The following is a 20,993-nucleotide window of genomic DNA, read 5'->3' as shown; positions in this document are numbered from 1 at the left end:
ACTGATCCATACTTGTCCTATACATGTTGGTACCCTTCAAGCTACGACTTGTCTTAATGGTACATTGTGGTACCCTACAAGTTGGGCACACTGATCCATACTTGTCCTATACATGTTGGTACCCTTCAAGCTACGACTTGTCTTAATGGTACATTGTGGTACCCTACAAGTTGGGCACACAGATCCATACTTGACCTGTACGGTTAACTTCATACTTGATAAACTACAGTTGAACAAGTCTAAAGAACAGGCACCAACCTTGTTCTTTGTTGCATTCCAATCATGAATGCAATTCTATATTAGAGAATATTAACAGGCACCAACCTGTTCTTTATTACACTTAGCTGAGACTACTATAACACAGAGATTGGTCACTACCGATTTATCGTGTAATGTGAGTCTCCACTTTTTTAGCTACGTAATTTTAACGTAGTTTCGTATTTAACCGTTAATATACATGTGTGTTATAGTAGTCTCAGCACTTAGTAATAGATTTATATAAGGGACAACTATCTCAAATATCCTTTCTCTAATCATCACGTACCGTACATATCATGGTCATCGTCTTCGTAGCATCAGACGAATGACAAAGAGCTAGGATTCGCTCCTCCTTATATACCCCGATGGAAACTACCATTCTTGAAGGAGGGGTGTTCTACCAAAGTGCCTTCTTACCAGTATCTGAGTTTCATTAGGAACAACCCTTTACATTTTACCCGCGAAACACTCTTTTCTATGTTTATTAAAGTATGATACAAATATATAAATTAAGGCTTCTGCCGAATTGTAACTAATGTAAACAATCTACCCGAAGATACAAAATCATCACACACTCTTGTGTTTTATATTTATAATAGCTTGCTTCAAAACTTTCAATCGAAAGGTGCAGGTCTGAAGTGTTGGAAAGATTAATAAGTATTGAAATTTTCATTGTAATTAAATGTAATATCAGTATTTAGTACAAATATAATCTTAAATCAATCCTAATTCTATCTTATTTTTGATAGATGGTTTTATTCATTCAAATGTGACGTCATTTTTTGTGTGCTGTTTTACAAATTCAAATGTGACGTAAATTTTTTGTCCTTTTTTTACAATTTTAAATGTGTGACGTCACTTTGCGTTAGGCCTTGACTAATTCGGATGTGTCTATTTTTTGTGTTGGATTTTGTCAATTTATGTAATGTATCCGGTTGTTTTCTGTTATAAGTTAATACTTAAGTTTGATTATGCATTATATCTTTTATATAGTCATTTTATAAAATTTACTTTTGTAAAAGTAAAAATTATTCTATATAATAGGGATGTTCTTGTCCCAAACAGAAAACCCTGGCCGTTTTTGGCACAACTTTTTTGAACTTTTGGTCCTCGATGCTGTTCAATTTGTACTTGTTTAGGCTTTTTAACTTTTGTATCTGGGCGTCACTAGTGGACGAAACGCATTTCTGGCGTATTAAATTTTAAACCTGGTGCCTTTTGTTAGCTATTATTCGTGTCTTTCTTTGTCAAATATGTTCTCCTATTTATTTGTATTGTAGTCCTGTAATGTTGTGTTGTCATTTTAATGTAACAGTTATTTTTAACATGGCCATTAAAGCGGGAGGTTCAACCCATCATTTTTTTCTTTAAAAAATGTCCTGTATCAAGTCAGGAATATGGTCATTGTTATATTATAGTTCGTTTCTGCGTGTGTTACATTTTAGTGTTGTGTTTCTTTTGTGTCGTTTGTTTCCTCTTATATTTGAGTGTGAATTCACATTATTATAAGACGTGTCAGGGCACTTTTCTATCCCAAATTCATGTATTTAGTTTTGATGATATATTTGTTATTCTCATCGAATTTTGTCTAATGCTTAGTTCGTTTCTGTGTGTGTTACATTTTAATGTTGTGTCGTCATTCTCCTCTCATATTTAATGCGTTTCCTTTGGTTTTGGTTTGTGACCCGGATTTTTTTTTTCTCTATCGATTTATGAGTTTTGAACATCGGTTTACTACTGTTGCCTTTATTGAGTCAATCGTGCAAGCATTATATGCTGGTCTTTATACTTGTTCAGTAGGACAAATCAAGCATTCAAACAGAATTTTAATATTTTCCAAAATGAGACAAATTTTAAACAACCGACCTACAAATGGGGTTGTTTAGAATTATATACAAATGACAAACATGTTATCCAAAGGTTATCCAGATGAATAATAATACAAAATATCATGAAGAAATTAAAAAGTTGCTGAGAAAAACCTTCCTTTGTAGAAAGGATGTTTGCAATCCCAATACACAGCAACATGTCCTAAGCGAAAGAAGACGTGAAAACAAAATATTGAAATAAATCATCATTATAGTTATGAAAAAAAGTTTGCCAGCTATTTTAGATCAATATCACAACAACATCAATCTAAACTACTTCCATTTAAGATTTTACTCTTAGTGGGAAACTATCTAAATAAGGATTAATCTACTTGCAGTTTCAAATGTACATAAATGTTTCTAATGAATTCTTCCAATTCTTCTTATATTTATCTCGCCTGCTATTCTTAGAATGATTTTTACAACAACGGGGACAACCGCAATACTTTAAATGTTGGTAATACTACTGAATCGTTTACCTTTAATTTGTTTGTCAGAGTCTGTCAGAGGCCTATCAATGGGGATTGAAATAGAATAAAAGAGGAAAGTACATACACGTGCACGAGAAAAAACAAAAGAACTTTTATGTATTCAATTCTGCATTTAAATCAACACACAAGGTTACGTCATCTGCAAGTTATTCGTTTTATTTCATTTAGGCGTTTAAAACCTTTGGCGACCACACAGTTTAAATGTCTATAACACGTACGATACGATAAGAGGTCGTTACAGACGAACATTTACCCAATCTGAAAAAAATACACCTTAAAATTATTTATTCATACACCAAATATAGTGGTTCTATTGTTTAGATTACAAGACAAACAGCTAGTTAACCTCTAAAATCTTTAGTTGACCAATTAATTTGGAAATGAAGTTATGGTCATACGAATCCTGTCGACAGACATGTACAATCCATCCACATATCATGTATAGTTGACCATTGCTAAAAGTATATGATAAACTGGCAAAACCATCAAAACATAACGATGACTTATGAACTATGAAAAGGAGGTCAAGGTCATGTGAAACATACCAGACCGACATGTACAATTTACAATTATCATATATATCAAATAGTGGACCATTGCCTATATATATTATTTGAGAAATAGACCAAACATTCAAAACGTAACATTGTTCAATAAACCATGAAATTGAGGTCAAGGTCAGATGAAACATGTACATCTTATACGGTAATCATTCCAAAACATTTAATAAAGACGCGGACTTCCTCTCAAAACTTAACCTTGATAAAAGATCCATGAAATGAGAGCGATGTCAGGTCAAACCTGTCCGACATAGACCTTGCGATGAACCCATATACCAAATATAGTTATCATATAACTAATGATAAGTTTGTATTTCACACGACAATGTAATACTGTCTTTTTTCCTCAAACATTGACTAAAACATGAAATGTCAAGTCATGATGTCAAGGGTATGGACATACGATATATGGAAAATTAGTAATATAAAGTATCGGCTTTCGAAGCATGATACAGGTCCTCTACCTTCTGAAATATAAAGCTTGTACAAGTAGTTTACGACTTCATCGCTAGATCGTAATCCGTTTGTCTCCCATTCTGCCACTTTCGTCGTAAGAGACAGACCATGAAAACAACAATTCACAAATGTCATGCGTCCAAAGCTCTTTCTGGCTAATCAAATCTCGGGGCATTATCAAATTATATTTAATGTTGGTGTGAATTCCATTATCATTTAAAGTCTCAATGCTGATGTGCATACCTACACAGTTGAAACTTATAATTTTACAAGATAAGAAATACACGGAAAGTTCTAATTGTTTTAGTATTGTGGGTAAGATTTGATTTCGATGAGTAGATGTTTTCCACAATAGGTCCAACATTGGAACATGGTTTTAGTCTACTATGATGCGTTTTGTGTACTGTTGGTTTGTTTGTTTTTTGTTGTTGTTGTTTTTTGCCATTGCATCGACAGTTTGTTTTCGATTTACGAGCTTTAATATCCCTTGGTATATTTTGCCTTTCGTTTGGTTAAAAGGAAGTATAGGTGTCTGACGAAATCGGAAAGTGCTTACACATAAAAACTCATCACGCAAGATACTATCAAAATATCTAACCATTTTATTCAAAATTACCTAAAAAAATATGACAGAAATAACTGTAGGATTCACAGATGAACGGAAGGAATGCAGTATAGTCTTCACTCTTGTAATCCTAAATGAGTGGTGACTAAACTCGGATAGTTTCAAGGGTAAGGGTAGCATGTTTGAGATATCAGTTTCATTATCTTACAATAGGCTCCAAAAGGGCACCAGTCCAATAATTCCAACAAAAAATGAAAAATGGAGATTGAGGTTTAATAATTGAGGTCAACTACAACTAATGACAATCAATCTTAGTAAGTTTGATAGCTTCAGAAGAAGTCAAAGAAAAGTGATCATAGTCCTCACAATATCCCATCATGCGACGATATATATTCATGTTAAAGTGTTTAAAGTACTGAAACCACCCAATAAATTTTTGACAAATAAACTCATCATTGATACCAGGATTAAATTTTGTAATTTCGCCAGACGCGCGTTTCGTCTACATAAGACACATCAGTGACGATCATATCAAAAGCCAAACAAATACAAAGTTGAAAAGCATTGAGGATCCAAAATTCCAAAACGTTGTGCCAAATACGGCTAAGGTAATTCTATGCCTGGGATAAGAAACTCCTTAGTTTTTCGAAAAATTCAAAGTTTTGTAAACAGGAAATTTATAAAAATGACCATATAATTGATGTTCATGTCAACACCGAAGTGCTGACTACTGGACTGGTGATACACAGACTGAGTTGAAGTAAATGATGAGGTCAATGAAGTGAAAAATACAATAAAATAAGTGTCCTAGTTTTGTTGGAGAATGTTTAACTCCCCGAAATCAATCTTGAAACTACGTTACTTGATTGTAGGTAACAAACAGTTGGATAGAGTAGAAATTGAGTTTTGGTCAATTGTCCAAGCAAGCAACATGCATGTCATAACTTGGTTCAAATATACTCAATCAATTATTCAATTAGATTTTATATTTTCTTAGATGAGTCAATTTTACCCAGAGGCCTACTGATGGTAATGTTTGAAAAATATCTGCAAATGACAATCATTGTAGAGCTTAGCCAGGTGAAACATAATACAAAATTCACAAGAAATTATAAAGGTGGCATAACAAGACCATTCCTTTGTATCGTGAGTTTGAACTTTGAATATGGGATAGAAAGTTTGACAATTACAACCTGTAACATCATGTCTTAGTCAAAATAGCTGCAAACAAAATAACATGACAAGACGTCAACATTATACTGATGAAAAAATGTTTTCTAACAGTTTAAGATCAATATCACAGCAATATCATACTTAAATTATATCTATCAAAAGCTTACTAGGCAGCCATCTCAATCAGAATTACATTCCAGGAATATGGCAGTTGTTATGTAGTAATTCGTTTCGATGACTTTAAATTGTCGTTTGTTTTTGTTGCACTTCAGTGTTCTGTTGTATTGTTGTTTTCATCTTATAGTTGATGTGCTTCCCCCGGTTTAAGTTTGTTTTCTCTCAATCGAGTAATGACTTTTGAACAGCGGTATACTGCTGTTGCCTTTATTATTCAACCTTAAATTGACTACATCAAAACCTTCGTACCAAAATTTTAATTGAGGGAACCTTGTGGTATCATATATCTGTCGAAATTTCATTTTGATATATCAATAACTATTGATAGATCTACATTTAACATATATTTCCAGTAGAAATACTGCAGAACCTTTATAAAGTGTTGACACAGATATGTCTCAACTGTAAGTTATTTAGATAGTGAAATCCAATTATTGAAATCAAACTAGTAATATTTTACTATTTATCCTTTTTTTTGTAAGATCGATACAACAAACTATGACTACGTTACAGGACAAAAGAATTGCTGTGGAAATAAGATTTGATAATGATTATACATTGGTCCCCTATTAAACTAACAGGACTACAAATGTTAACATGTGAACTATAAGTGAGAGCTCTATGGGAATGAAATATGCTAATAGTTATAACTGCATATCAAATATCACTGGTTAAGCATAAGTGGTTCTTTTAATACGAACTTAATCAAAGGCATTATTAAATCATTGCCACCACTGCCAACGCCTGAAACAACCGTGTAAAAGCAAGACAAACATGAAAAATAAAGTTATGTACCATGACATTGAGGTCAGTCATCTTTTGGATCTAAGTTTTGAACAGGTAAAATTTGGATTTGTAGTGCCAAATTGATAAAACATCTGATTCTCATATTTGAGCCAATTTAAGCCTTGGTCTCACCATGGTAGTACTTCCATTGTACTAATATAGACGCACTCTCAGATAGTTACAATCAGCTTGTCAATAATCTATCTTAAGACATTTTCGGATTATGTGTCAAGTTGAAATTGACTTTATTTTCATTGAAATTCACGATGCTTTTTGCATCTCTACATATTAATGCTTCACATGGAAGTAAGTCGTTAATTTGTTAATTTGTTTAGTTTTTAGATGAGTTTTGACTCTGATGAGGGATTTATTTCGACAATAGGCCCCAAAGTCCCTATAACTAGTGTAAGACAATGCAAGATTGCTTTTAGTAGATTATGTAAATTGTCCCTCTTCTCTTATAATTCATTCATATAATTTTATTAAAAGAACGACTGTGGAGCAATATTGTACACTTTGTCGTTCGAAGTATTCACCAACACAAAATTCGATGTATCGGAAAATAGAAATGGTTGCCAGTCATATCTAAAAGGCTAACACCTTACAACTGATAACATAAAAGCTACATACTTGATTTTCACTTTGACTTTTCAGTCATCCTGTTCACTAATACGGGTGTTGAGAGAATAATGACAAAACTTTTAAAGTTCAATCAATATAATAAAAAATGTAAAGTATAAATCAACAGGAAATATGTGGCCTATAGTTCCAAAACCCATTACAACCCATCACTGCCAAGCATATAACAAAATATATTTAGTAATTCTATTCAATAGTACCCGAGAAGTGTCACTGAAATATCTGTTGGATTTACCGATGAACAGACGGAAAAGGTGAATGCAATATATGTAGCCTTATATATATATATATTTATAATGAATGGGGACCGAACATGGATAGCTTCAGGGTGAATGGAAATGCGAAAGGCATCGGTTTCATTATAATACAATATCCGAAAAAATGATAAAAAAAAAACAATAACTAAAGACACACAAGGTAAAAACATAAAAATACTGAACTCCGAGGTAAATTCAAAATGGAAAGTCCTAATCAAAACGAATGGAAACCAACTGTCACATTACTGACTGGTACAGGAAGTTTCTTGTGTAGAACATGGGCGGATTCAAGCTGGTTTTATAGCCAGCTAAACCTCTTACTTGTATGACATTCGCATCAAATTCCACTATATTGACAACGATGTGTGAACAAAACAAACAGACATAATCGGTAAAAATGTCAAAAGGGGTACAGTCAACATTGTGTTATAATCTTAATCACTTTAAACACAAACAAATATGTAACAAAGAAGCACACAAAAGGGCATACAGAAAAAGTACACCAGCAAAAATGAAAGACAAGATTACAACATTTAGAATGACAGGATGTATAAGTACGAAGCCACGTCATGTGGACCGTGGTAAATTGAAGTCAATTTTAAATAATGACATACAATCTTGTCAAGTATGAAAGCCTTAGACATGGTATCCGAATTTGAGACACTACCCTTCTACAACACATCCAATAAACTGTTGACAGAGCTATGTCGGGCCTTTATGTATTCCTCAGTATAAAACAACTTTAAATTTAATAATGTGTCTATGAGATGCAGATTTCCAAGCTTTTAAATATGCAAGCGCCAATGTTCTGACATTTGTTTCTGGGTGTCATCATTATAAATTGCTCAGTTATTTGAGCGATCCCAACACTAAAAGATTTAAAGTGTCACCATCCAAAATATAATTTGGTTTGTGTTTGTTGGTTATAAACATTGTAAACAAGTTTCAGGTCATCTTGTTGTAGTTAGTGTGAAAACTGCAAAATTCCCATTCATAACTCGATAATGTTGAAAATGATGCCACCTTAATTAAAACGTCTTTGGTGTAATTATCATTGTGTACAAGTGTTTGAAGTTTCTCTAAACTTTTGTCAAGGCAAATAAAAGAAAGAGAACAAAAACAAACCCTCTTCGTCCATAAAAAAGGCAAGAATTCAATTATTAATATCTACTTCTAAAACTTTCAGTCAATAGACCATAACTGACGAGTGTTGGCCTAATACTCTCCATTTAAATGAAAGGTTGCAAGGTGGAAATGCATATACAACTGCATACCATATATCATCGACTTGATATTAGTGGTTCCCTTTAAACCGGTCTCATCACAGATTTCTGCCGTATGAAACAGCATCACCATGTCTAGCTTCCTAAACAAATAGAGCAAATCTATTGCAGCTAGACAAGTTTTTTTTAATCCAAACGACAGTACTGCGTGGAATAATACACATGCAGACTTACATTAGACCGTTGGTTTTCCCGTTTGAATGGTTTTACACTAGTAATTTTGGGACCCTTTATAGCTTGTTCTTCGGTGTGAGCCAAGGCTCCATGTTGAAGGCCGTACATTGACCTATAATGGTTTACTTTTATAAATTATTATTTGGATGGAGAGTTGTCTCATTGGCACTCACACCACATCTTCCTATATCTATTTACAATCTACAAGGTATGTAAGCTTTAGCCAGAATTTTCAATTAGTAGCTTTCACAATGTGTCATGCTACAACAGGCCAAAAATTGTCAACATTGTCAAGTCAGAATTCATTTCGAGTATAGTCAACAACAAATAATGGCAATCACTCCTTTAAAATAGACGAGCTCTTGATCATCAGTGTAGAAATTTCAGACTAAGCAAATAGAAGTGTGATTCAGTCTATGTCATGGTCTCATTTCATTAATTCATAGTGATTTGTTCCACTGTTGTGTTTTTTCTCCCCATATTTCTTACCTTTTTACTTATTAATATCAAATGTACATCCTTTCAGAGTCAAGAAAAACACTGCTTTCCATCAGATAACATTAGAAGAAAGCAAAGATGGGTCTGGTTGATAGTCAGAAACTGTGATTAAGTAGGGCAATAGGTCTTCTAGGCTATTACCTTGTAAGCTAGCACTTCAAAACGTCCTAGTTTAGTTAAAGCAGGATTTCATCAACATGTTGTTCCAGATATGCATGAAATATTTGACATTGTACGTTAAGCAGTATCCAACCAATCAATGAATCTAAATTTAGTCTTTTTAAAATTACTTTATAAAAAAAGAGTCCATGATATAGAAATTAACTAACCATGATTGCAAGATCCAAATAAAGGCAACACAGTTAGAAGTTATTGGTATAGCAAATTCATTTTGTTAGATCCAAAAATGTAAAAGTAATGTAAAAGTAAACAACGATTGAAACCATAAATTTCTTGTTGACACTGACAGAAAATGATACAAAATTTTTGAATTTTTATAAAGAAGATTCTTTATTATAAGCCCTATTGGAAAAGCAGTGTGGTCTAAACAGCTAGCCTTTGAATTCAAATTTGTTCTTGCTAAGTAAATCTAACATTGTGGTTGGCATCTTCAATGTCATTGCAAGTAAGTTCACAAAATAGAGGTCATTACAGAAGCCAAGACTGGAAGTCGATTTGAGCATATGAACTGGGACTTTTATTGATTTGGATTTAATTATGCAGTGAAATTAACTATAACAGACGCCAATCTGTGTCTTACAGGACAATACAAACGTGTTGCCAAAAGTCTCTTGAAATTTATACAATAAGTCAAACAACCATCAATGATATGTTCACATTACTCCTTTTTTGTGAAATATACCTGTTACCACAGAAAAACATCTGAATCATTACATGAAGTCATGTGATGAAATCATAAAACAAAGTCTATATTAAAATGAGTTTTTATTTTCTCATTAATGTCACATTATTCTGTAGGTTAATGATGGTCTCATGGTGAGATCTGTAGTGATTTATAAAGTGCAACAAAACATAGGCTCCACCAAACAATTATTTAATGCTTAGGTCATCATGCTGAAATTGTTACCAATGAAGTCATACATCCAGACTTTAAAAAAAACCATAAGAAAATGATTTTAAAGACATCAACAAAAGAGTTATTAATTTTCTAATTGATAAATACATAAAGCATCTGAGGTGCTGTTGCAATTAAAAAAACAAAAGTAACAACTCCAGTATGACAATAAAATTAAAAAAACAATTTTGCACATTCATTCTGTTCACCAAGACAACTGTCATTACTTTTGAATATTTTCTAAAATAAAGTAGATATGAAATAATAAATAATATTCTTTCAATTTTTAAATTAGTATATCAATCCTTTATAAAATAAATAAATATTCATGAATAAGATCAAATAATATATATATATATAAATTTTCCATTAGGAAAGATTAAACCTTTTTGAAGATGCTAATTTCCATTTAATTGTTTCCAGTTTTTAGGTGAACAAAACAGATGTCAAAATTCAACTTTTAACGCAAAACAATGACTGGCATAATTTGTATCACATCCTCTTTGTTGCCAACTGTGGCCTACCTTACTTTAAACAATCTTAACATTTAAACACACTGGTATACCTCACACGGAACCTTCATAGTCATTTTAACCCAAGCCAGTTATGGACCAAATAAAAATCCGAAATTAAAAAAAAAATGTCTTAAGTAAAATGACAATTTTAGTGTTTTTAACAAAATTTTGGATTATACAGATTTGATTGCCTATATACAGACCACTAGAAAAATAATTAATCTGAAATCAATTTTGATAAGCTTATTGCATCTAATAAATATTCTTTTATCCAAACTATATCTTTTCAGAACTTTTCAATTTAAATGTAACTAGTAAATTCCCCATTAAATATCAGTGCTGAATTTCATGATCTCCTTTATATAATGTGCTTGAAAAACAGAAGAACCATTGAAAATCGAAACAATAAAATTGAATAAAACGTCTCTTTAAGAACAGAGAAGAGACTTGGCATTGTTTATTCAAATAAAAGCACTTATCCCTTTCAACAGTATTGACAATTTAAAATATTTTATACCACAGTTGACAATTATATATTAAAACCTGATAATTTAAAAACAAGTCTATTTTAGCACTTCATTGGTATTTAAATGTTACAGACAGTTTCACAAATAAAATTAACACACATTTTAGAATGTTTTCCTACACTGATATCTAACAGGGAAATAAATGCATAACAAATTCAATTTTTTTTATCAGCTTGAATGAAAGAATGACATCATAGGAAGAATCTTAATGTTATGTAATATGATATCTAAATACTCATTTACGTAATTATCTTTCGAGTGGCCAAAAGGAATCAAACAAAAATCGGGGTACTTAGGTTATGTTTTGTAATACATTATATCTTTTAATCATTTTAAACAAAATAATTGATTCTGTTTCTTACCTAGAGAATTTTTAACAAGTTTTGTTTTCAAAAGTTACTGTAGAGCTGTTGAAGAAAAAAATACACAAAGGAGTGTTTGAAGTCACTATTCATGATGCCCTAACTGTACAACAAATTTTTTAATACTTAATGCTAAAATATGGTCTACAGCTAACCATGGTTGATAATAAAATATGCAAGTGCTTCAAAAGCCCACAGGAAGATTTTTCTGGAACAGCCCTAATTAGATAACAGTTAATAATAATTTTAGAATACACGTAAAATTGAATATTGTTGTTTTCCCCTTACCCCAATTATTTCCCAGAATTGAACATGAAGTGCTCTTAAAACTTTAAACATTCATCTTTCTTTATTGAAAGTATTTTCAACAACTCATATATTCAATTTATGCATATGATTAATTTTTTTATTTATTTAATGTCAAAATTCTGAACAAAAGCTAATTACAAGTCAAATTGAACTGTTCAGCAAAAAACAAAATATTTTGTCCATAGGAGAAACAGTTTGTAAGTCATTGTATCCCCCCATTCCCTCAACCCAAAACAGAATGAACCTAATTAAAAACATTTGCCACCTGTGCTGATAAAATAGTACAAAAGATTTAAAACTTTTCACAAAAACTAAACTATAAATATTTATTAATGAAGATTAAAAAAAGAACTGCTTGTTCAGATAAATAATAAATTATGCTTAACATTGTGGCTTGCACAAGAGCCACACTGGTGCAGCTGATTCATACATTGCATATAATATTCACTATTTGATTTTCCCACCATGAGGTGATATTCCAAGTTTTGTTTTCCCATCTTACAGACAACACAAAACCCTGACTTTTAAAAAATGTCTCCTACACTCATACTCTCATCTCATTCATAACCATCTTTTGTAAATAAATCTTTAAACATGTACACAATCTTTTTTTAAATATAACTATCTGAGAAATATACAATATTTATACAATTGGAAACACAAATGTGGATATTTACAATAGTAAAGATAGGATACAAAGAGACAGTACAAAACTTTAATATGTCCACTTATTATGAAAGACTGTAATCAATCAACAATGCCTTATACAGTCCAAGTTATTCCGGTTATGGACTCACTATATGCTATTGGTAGCCAAAATATAACAAAGGACAAACTCTTAGTGTTCGTTAATGAACTTTTTCATGTTTTCTTGCCTGAGTAACCATAAACAATCAGGCAGAAACAAGTTTTAATGGTCATTTTTAAAACCATTAAAAATATCTCAAAGTATAACAGTTATTTCCCTCAACAGCGCCAAAATGTATCACAAAGATTATACACCATTATTTCTGTATATAAAGACAACATAGTTATCATTTCAATTCTTCACTCAGATTTAATAAGAACTCTTACAAAAAAATCCTTCACTTTATGATAGTATTCCTTATTAATTTTCATATCATGATTCTTCAAATAGAAAAAATAAATATAATAATACTATAATACTTTGCATCTTGTGGAACAATTATCTCACCATTTAAAATAATATAATGTTTCTTCATCTATCAAAGCCTTATGTGTTTCTACATTTAATAGTTGTTTCCTTCTGATGAAATCTAGTTTATTATCTACATGTAAAGAAATCTTTTGTAATGCTTCTAGATTGGTGAAGATGAGCCCTAAATTAAACTTTTCTATAAAGCACCAAACACACCATGTGATCCGCTCTATAAAAATAAAATTCTGAAATGTACACAGCACCTTATACTGGAACACTACTTTCGAAAAAAATTATGTAACGAAAATCCACAAGATTCAAATGTGCTTACACAATTTATTTGGAGAAAAGAAGCTGTGAATTCAGATATTTTGGATGTTCTTTTACTCTTAACAAAGAATTCCTGGAAAACTTTTAAAGGCCCATAAATTTGTGTGTCACTTTTATGACAAATTTCAAAATACAATGAAAACATAAAAAATATGTGAAGTAATCTGCATTCCTTTGTTGTCATTAACGCTTGTTCAATGTTTGAAACTGATCAAGTCAAAAGTGATTCAAAGTTTCTTCCTTTAATACAAAGCCATCTTAAGCAAGACCACAAACAATAGACTGATAAATGTGATCATTTTTAACTGTTTACAACATGAAATCACAGCCTTCATAAAATCACTACTTCCATTTTGTTTTGAGTATTATGTTGATCTTTCCATAGTAAAATAATTCACTAATTACTTTGATCTATTTTTGCCTTATAAACGGAGATGCATAACAATTGACTCACATTGTGATAAATTGTCCTGGAACTAAATAATGATAGTGGAAGCAAGATTTGTAATAAACTTATACATCACTGATCATACACATAATCATTCACCACATCAAAGAAAGATGTTCTAAACACAAAAACTTCTTAGTATAGTACATTATCTATATATAAAGTACATTTGTACATTTGATTACCCTTGAGAAACTAAGTCTCTAGAGGGCAATACATTACTATTTTACAATTTGTACATGTATAAAAAATGTGATACAATAGTTTAATGTTAAATGATATATGTTTTGAACCCTTAGATCACAGTTAAATATAGCACAGTATTTCATATTGCTGCTCAAAAGAATATCCTCTAATGATAATTGTAGAATTATCCACCACTGGATCGCCTAAATCAGATTAATAAGGATAATTTTCTTGTGTGAATTAAATTTTGATTATTGACCAACATCAACAGGGATTCAAGGTACCAATTTTACATTGATTTAAAACATTCTTCCCAGCCCTAAAAAAAACCTGTAATAAATAAAAACCTATTCGTTTAAATCCTAAGAAATTTTTAATACGTTGAAACCTTCATCAAAATGTAGGTGGATTTCACTGTATTACTCCTTTCCATTTTATATTGGATAAAAATAAAGATCCAGAATAAAAGTAATTACATTGCAATAATGATAGATAATGTAACCAAATAAAATTTATCCATATTCTGGCCGGCTTCAATACCATTTAGAATATGTTTAATAATGAGAGAGAAAATACTGTAAAATATTTTAACTTTCTATATAAGGTTTCTGTTTGAGCAGCAATATTACCAATCACTTGTCAGTGATAATAAAATTAGTCATAACCAGGATTGCATTCTGGCAACTTGTATACTCTAAAATCATACACTCTCATCAAAGTTTCAATTCATTGGCTATTTTGGAAGCAATGTTCTTGAATCCTATTGAAGTTCCTGAAATTCTTTTAAAGCGTACGCCATTAAGTGAAAGTCTTGGTAATTTGCACACTTCCATTTCCCATTGCACTAAACTGTCTGTATTAGGGTCCCCATGGACGCATAAAAGTAAATATTTTTCTCTTTGTTCATAATCACAGTTGTTGGCATCTAAAACTTTTCTTATTTCCTTCATCATATCATTTGGGTCCATAGAACTAGTGGTCTTCATACTCCAAGTGAACCTCAAGGACCTCGGCTTCAGTATATCGGATTCTCGATTCTCATTGACAGACCTGCGGAACAATTTGCTGAAAATTAGATATAATGGGGAAATCTTAGTAATGCTGACCCTCTGTGAAAATGAGAACAAGTAATAAAACTGTTTCCAAAAGGTATGCCAAACTGCTCTCTCAAGCTTTTCATTTTTGAAGCATATTTTTGAGGAAGATACAAGGTGTGCATGATGCGAAATACATTCTTGTGGGCTACACTAATATGTACTTTACTAACAGTGCAGAATAAGAAACATTATCAAATAATTAAATATAAATTTATATATATACTGAACTTGATAGCAGGAGAAATAGCATGCTTTCTGAAAAGGCAAATCACGGGTGGGAAGGGAGTGCTTTTTATTGTCTTAACCCCCATCAATTCCATTTCACAAGTAGCAGTCTTCTCTCTTCTTGAAAGGGAGACAAGCTTTCATTCAAAAAAAATTTCTTCGTCTATCTTTTTTTTTAGTGCAAGCAGGATAACTTTATAAAAATGGTGAGGTGATATATTCACTAGAAAGGTATCAGTTTGGCATACTTATGTCATAAATCAATAATGCCATTCACATGCAACCAACCATGCATTAAGCAGTTCCATAACATTACATGCTCTTTAATATGTGTTCTAGAAACTTGTGCTTTGGTCAATGTGTCATATATAATTTTAATTTCGACAAACATGCATTGAAATGAATATAAATGTCGACAATTCAAGTCATATATATTTAGGATACATGTAGCATGCAGTGCAAAGTATAATGATGCAATAAGAAAACAGCAAAACACAAAACGACAATCAAGGAAAAGAAATTAAGGAAAATCAAAAGAAGGTGTCAGTTGAGAAATCAAACTAAACTAAAAAGTAAGACTAAGAAATCTAAAGTTTATTGAACTTTTTCTTAAGAAATAAGTGCTGCAAGCAGTGGCAATGGTATTCATTGTTTTTGATCTCTCCCCACCTCCCCCATCCCTATCTTGAAATTTTTTGTTATTTCAAAATGCTATAATTAATTATTATGCTAAAATCTATCCCTATTTTTTTCTAACAGTAAGGAAACAGTGATAAACTACAGGACAACATAAACAAATGAGGATACATTTGTAGATATATCCCACTCCCATACAATGTGCATGGAAAATAAAATATGCTTCAGAAATATCAGCCGAGAAGTTTGCGTATTGAAAAGATTTACAATTTTTGTGGTTAGAGGTGAGGGCAGCCAGCACAATGGAGAATAACAATATAAAGTTAGTATGTGATTTATCATTACATGTGAAATAAGTTCATTTCAAATGCTTGATTAACATACATGTACTTCAACTGGATACATTTGCACTACTTTGTTGTAAATTATAGGAAAAGTAAATATCTGTTAACCTTACTAGTGCATATGGTCCAGCTTTCCCTTAGATTATTAGCACTATGTGTATTGATGCTGAAGTGAAAACTATTAATGCTTTAAAATCACACAGAGAATCAGATGCAGAATGTTCCTGGAGGTTAGTGCTATGGAAAACCTTCTGGCTTTATATTTCTTTGCAAACGTGTAGGAAAGCTAAAAAGGTAAATGTGGACGACAAGAAAATATAATTTGCATAAAACTGCATATTTAATTTTCAGTCTTTCACAATTGATATTTGCAAGAATGATCATAAATCAGCAGATAGCAAGCTACATGTATCACAAAATGTCGGTGAAAGGTTGCTGCGATGTTTCCTGATTACCTCTCATCCACCAAGTTCTAACTTCATTTGAACATGTCCACCATGAAATTTAGGTTTTTCAGCCAATAGTAATTATACCAATCACCCACAATGATAAAAGCTCTTTTATATGCACATGATCTCACAATGATGAAAGATTTAACATTTCAATTTACATTTACATGATAACATTTAATGCACCATTTACATAAGCTTATTTATATTCAAATAATGGCTCTGGATTACACAGACACAAGTATATGCTATCTGCCACCATTAAACTGTGAAATAGAATTTTATTGGATTCATGGTGATCTTTATTTTTGTCCATTTGATCAGCATGAATATGATAGATCACATCGTTTCACTGGTAGAAACATATTTAGCTAGTTACCATGCTGAAATTGAACCTGTAAATAATTTAATTGCATTCTATAAAACTTGGTAGTCAGTGACAAATTCCCACACTTTGCTGGTGATTGTATTTTATTCATTGCTTTAAAAAAATGATTGAAAGGATAAAGAACTATCCAAATGAAGTTATAACAGTGTTGTTGTGACAAATAGAAATTAAAATGATTACAAACATGATAGACTTACTTAAAATCATTTGAGTTAGTCCTTTTTTCCATAGCACTACAATCCAGGATGGTAAGAGAAATAAAATGCATATTAATAATCATAGAAAATGATAGAGTCCCTGAAAGCCAAGTTATTATTAGTAGTAAATATGTTGCGACATATAATACAGTTACTTATGCATAAGCATTGCACACAATCAATTTGAATATAGTTCATTTGAGGGTATCAAATATCATGCAATAAACAAGAATTAATATCATAAAGTCATTGTGATGTACATTTTCATAATTAGGATGTTATGTATTTTGTAATGAAGTTTTTGTGTCCTTTTTTGACTGTCACGCAATACGTTGAAAGTGAGTATTCCTTCTATTTAATTTTCAACTCATAGCCAATCTAACTACACATTATTTACATGTTTTCAAAGCTAATAGTTAAACTGCCTAAATATTAACCAATACTTTGTCCAATCATATATGAAAATATCTATAATGGTCTTAACATTAGCCTGATCTAATTTATTAGTATTGTGGAATGTCATGTCATGATAATTTGTTTTAAACTGTACTTTCTTTACTCCTTTATTTGAATTTTATGCAATTTTGTATCGATCATGCTATTTCTAAAATAGTTCTCCAAAATACCCTTAAACTTTCATAAATATAGTGAAATTTCCATTATCTTAGTCAATAGCAACTAATTATAAAATTATATAATCAATCTATTTTCCTTCACCATACTTTCAAAATCAGTTTCCTTCTAAGTTCACTGAACCAATAAAAAAACTCTAAATTTAACAGACTCTTCTATAAACAAATATGTAAAGATGAAAAACAAACTTTTTTCTAATGGCATAATCATGAGAAATGTGATAACATACCTGCGACTAAATTTTTGACTAATTTTATTGAAAAAAGACTGTCTGTTAGTATTCATGGATGATTCATCCTGAGTACGTGAAGGGACCCCATCTGGACCATTGATTTGTCTTTGTTGCCGTCTGTCCCGTATGGGTCCACCATGGAATGTGTTTCTACTTGCAGTGTTTCGGTATAATAAAGAACTCTTTGTAGATGCCGGAGACACAGGTAATTGTGATGTTTTTCCTGGTGCAGTTCTGAAAATAGACAATATAAAATAAAAGTCTCTTCTGAGATGCTTGTTTAAACATAGAAAAGATACCTTCAGATTATAGATCTTTCTAAACATTTCATTAAACTTAATGAATAATATTTCAAAACAAGTCTTCTTCTAAATATATCATTTTAACGGAGATGTTGATATATTTTCTAATAGTTTTTTGGTAGACAGTCTTTTTCTATTTTAGGCAAAAATAGAAATTAAAATATATGGCATCTTTTTAAGTCTAGATAGCAAACAGTTCTTAAGCAAAGGGGGTTAAATTTTTATCACATTTGATAAGTGAAAAGTATACTCACGTTGGCCGATAGTTTTCACTGTCTGACAAAGGAGGTAAGTCTGTAACTCTAGATGTCTGAGACTGGCTTAAACTGGCAGACTTGACATGTCCATGACCTTTAGGTCTGACTGAAGGAACATCAGATGTAGCACTATCTGTAGAGTTGGTCATTGAGCTATAAAGGGAAATAATACAAATGAACAATTTAGAGAATAAACAATACAGTTTTCTGTCTTCAAGTCTGTGTTTGTGTATATATTTCCTGGAATTTGCTTCAGGGTTCTGTTTTATGGCTATACTCCCATTTATTCCACATGCAGTTTACAGTAAAATGAATGAACTGAAAATTCAACACTTGTAAACAGATGAACTGATGATGAAACTATGGTTTTGTATGAACTGATGATGAAACTATCATTTTGTATGAACTGATGAATAGATGATGGAACTATCATTTGTATGAACTGATGATGAAACTATGGTTTTGTATGAACTGAGGATGAAACTATCCTCTTTATTACTAATAGCCTACCCCCTGAGATCATGTTGACCATTTGTTGTTCTACTTGGCTTGTCGTTTGGAGTTGTTATACGGGAATCTCCTGGACTAAATGTTTCACTTCGTCCTGCCGCTGATCTTCGTGGAATACTGCTTTGTACCGTATTATTTTTTGGTGTGGATGATGGAGCTGAACTTAATTTTTTCGGCATGGTTGCTCTGGCAGGTGTTGATGAACTTATCTAATTAAACAAAATACTGAATGATAGTAACAAATTCATGTCTATCAGGAAAATATGATATTGAAATTTTTTTTTAATTAAGTTTGTTTTTATTAAGAACAGTTCCATCTTTTATAGTTCTATTCAAAAATAAAGATTTTAGTATCTATAATCAATTCCTCTCCTGACTTTTACACCCCTGAATAAATTGTGAAAATAAAATGATACATTCTGGATGCAGCAATAAAATCTAGATATCTTTTACAGCAGATTTCATTGAGTGTGTATCCAAAGGTAATATCGTTGGTTAGCTTGCTTGTTAGCTGAACCTTGAAGTCATTGTTAGGTCAGGTAAACTACCCTCCTTTAAGAGTAGACTAGTCCGGCAGATAACCAATCTATCTGTCTGTTGGACTAGGCTACTTCGAAAGAAGGGTAGTATACCTGACCTGATAATGAATTCACGGTTCAGCTAACAAGCAAGCTAACCAAAGATATTACCTTTGGATACACACTCAATGAAATCTGCTGTAATGAATGTACCATGCATAAAAGCTTTTTTTTATTTGTCACAATGTTAGTTTAACTTTTGGTTTCTTCTTTAAACGATCAGCAATCAACTTGCAGTCAGACATGTAATGTTTTTTAATAAACAAGCCCCATCAATCCCATAATTAATTACCACAAATATTAAGCAAAAATATTGAGACCCAACCAGTTTAGAAAATGTATTTCTATGTGCCTTCCAAAAACTACACACCCACCCATCCTACCATAATCCATAAGCACGAGATCTTTTAACATTTCAATAAACAATGTACACAAATATAGTAACATAAAATGCATTACAGCAGACCAATTTGAGTGTTTGTACACAATGACCAATAAATTTAAGTTAGCTTGTTTGCTAGGTAGACTAAGACATCAATATTTTTTTTGTAACTATTAAAAGTGTATCAAGAGAAGGTGTTTATAATGTACATTTAGAACATTATAAACACCTTCTCTTGAAAACTTGTTTTTTTTTTGGTTTATGCAAACCTAAAATAAAGAACGGAAAATCATCATATTTTCCATTTGTAAAGGGGATTAACTCTAGAACAGTAAAAGTGACACAACTAAAATTTCAAAGTTGATTTGTTTTTTGTGGTATAAATAAGCATTGTGTATAAGTTTCCTATCTTTTGGTTTAGGCAAACTGAAGTTGGAGAAAGGAAACCAAAAATTCATCAATTTTTCCATTTGTAAAGAGACATAACTCTAGAATAGAAAAAGTGACACCACCAAAATTCAAACTTGATCGGTGTTTTGAGGTAATAGGCATTTATTATAAGTTTCATAACATTTTGCGAAGCAAACTAAAGTTGGAAAGAGAAACCAACTTTAGAACTAAGGGACAGATGAGGGTGAAACTTAATGACCCCTCCACCACTTTTCTT

At 31.6% G+C, this 20,993-nt stretch overlaps 1 protein-coding gene across 24 annotated transcripts in view; it reads right to left on the bottom strand.

Annotated features, from left to right (window-relative positions):
* Nucleotides 1-10,117: 10,117 nt before the first annotated feature.
* The window catches only part of LOC139517209 (MAP/microtubule affinity-regulating kinase 3-like), a 36,251-nt gene continuing 25,375 nt past the window's right edge, over nucleotides 10,118-20,993 (bottom strand). For 8 of the 24 annotated variants that reach the window (XM_071307934.1, XM_071307941.1, XM_071307936.1 and 5 more), the window contains 5 exons: nucleotides 19,367-19,575; nucleotides 18,854-19,009; nucleotides 18,295-18,531; nucleotides 17,433-17,468; nucleotides 10,118-15,161 (listed from right to left, as the gene is read on the bottom strand). In XM_071307934.1, the coding sequence (XP_071164035.1) occupies nucleotides 14,810-15,161; nucleotides 17,433-17,468; nucleotides 18,295-18,531; nucleotides 18,854-19,009; nucleotides 19,367-19,575 (990 nt within the window). In that variant the 3' untranslated portion in view covers nucleotides 10,118-14,809. The remainder of the gene's footprint in view (nucleotides 15,162-17,432; nucleotides 17,469-18,294; nucleotides 18,532-18,853; nucleotides 19,010-19,366; nucleotides 19,576-20,993) is intronic. The other 16 variants (XM_071307947.1, XM_071307938.1, XM_071307950.1 and 13 more) reach the window with 3 other exon arrangements.

This window comes from Mytilus edulis, chromosome 3 (genome assembly GCF_963676685.1).
Source record: "Mytilus edulis chromosome 3, xbMytEdul2.2, whole genome shotgun sequence".
In the NCBI taxonomy this organism is placed as follows: domain Eukaryota; kingdom Metazoa; phylum Mollusca; class Bivalvia; order Mytilida; family Mytilidae; genus Mytilus; species Mytilus edulis.
The sequence above is the reverse complement of the archived record's forward strand: the minus strand, read 5'-3'. Positions and strand labels throughout refer to the sequence as shown.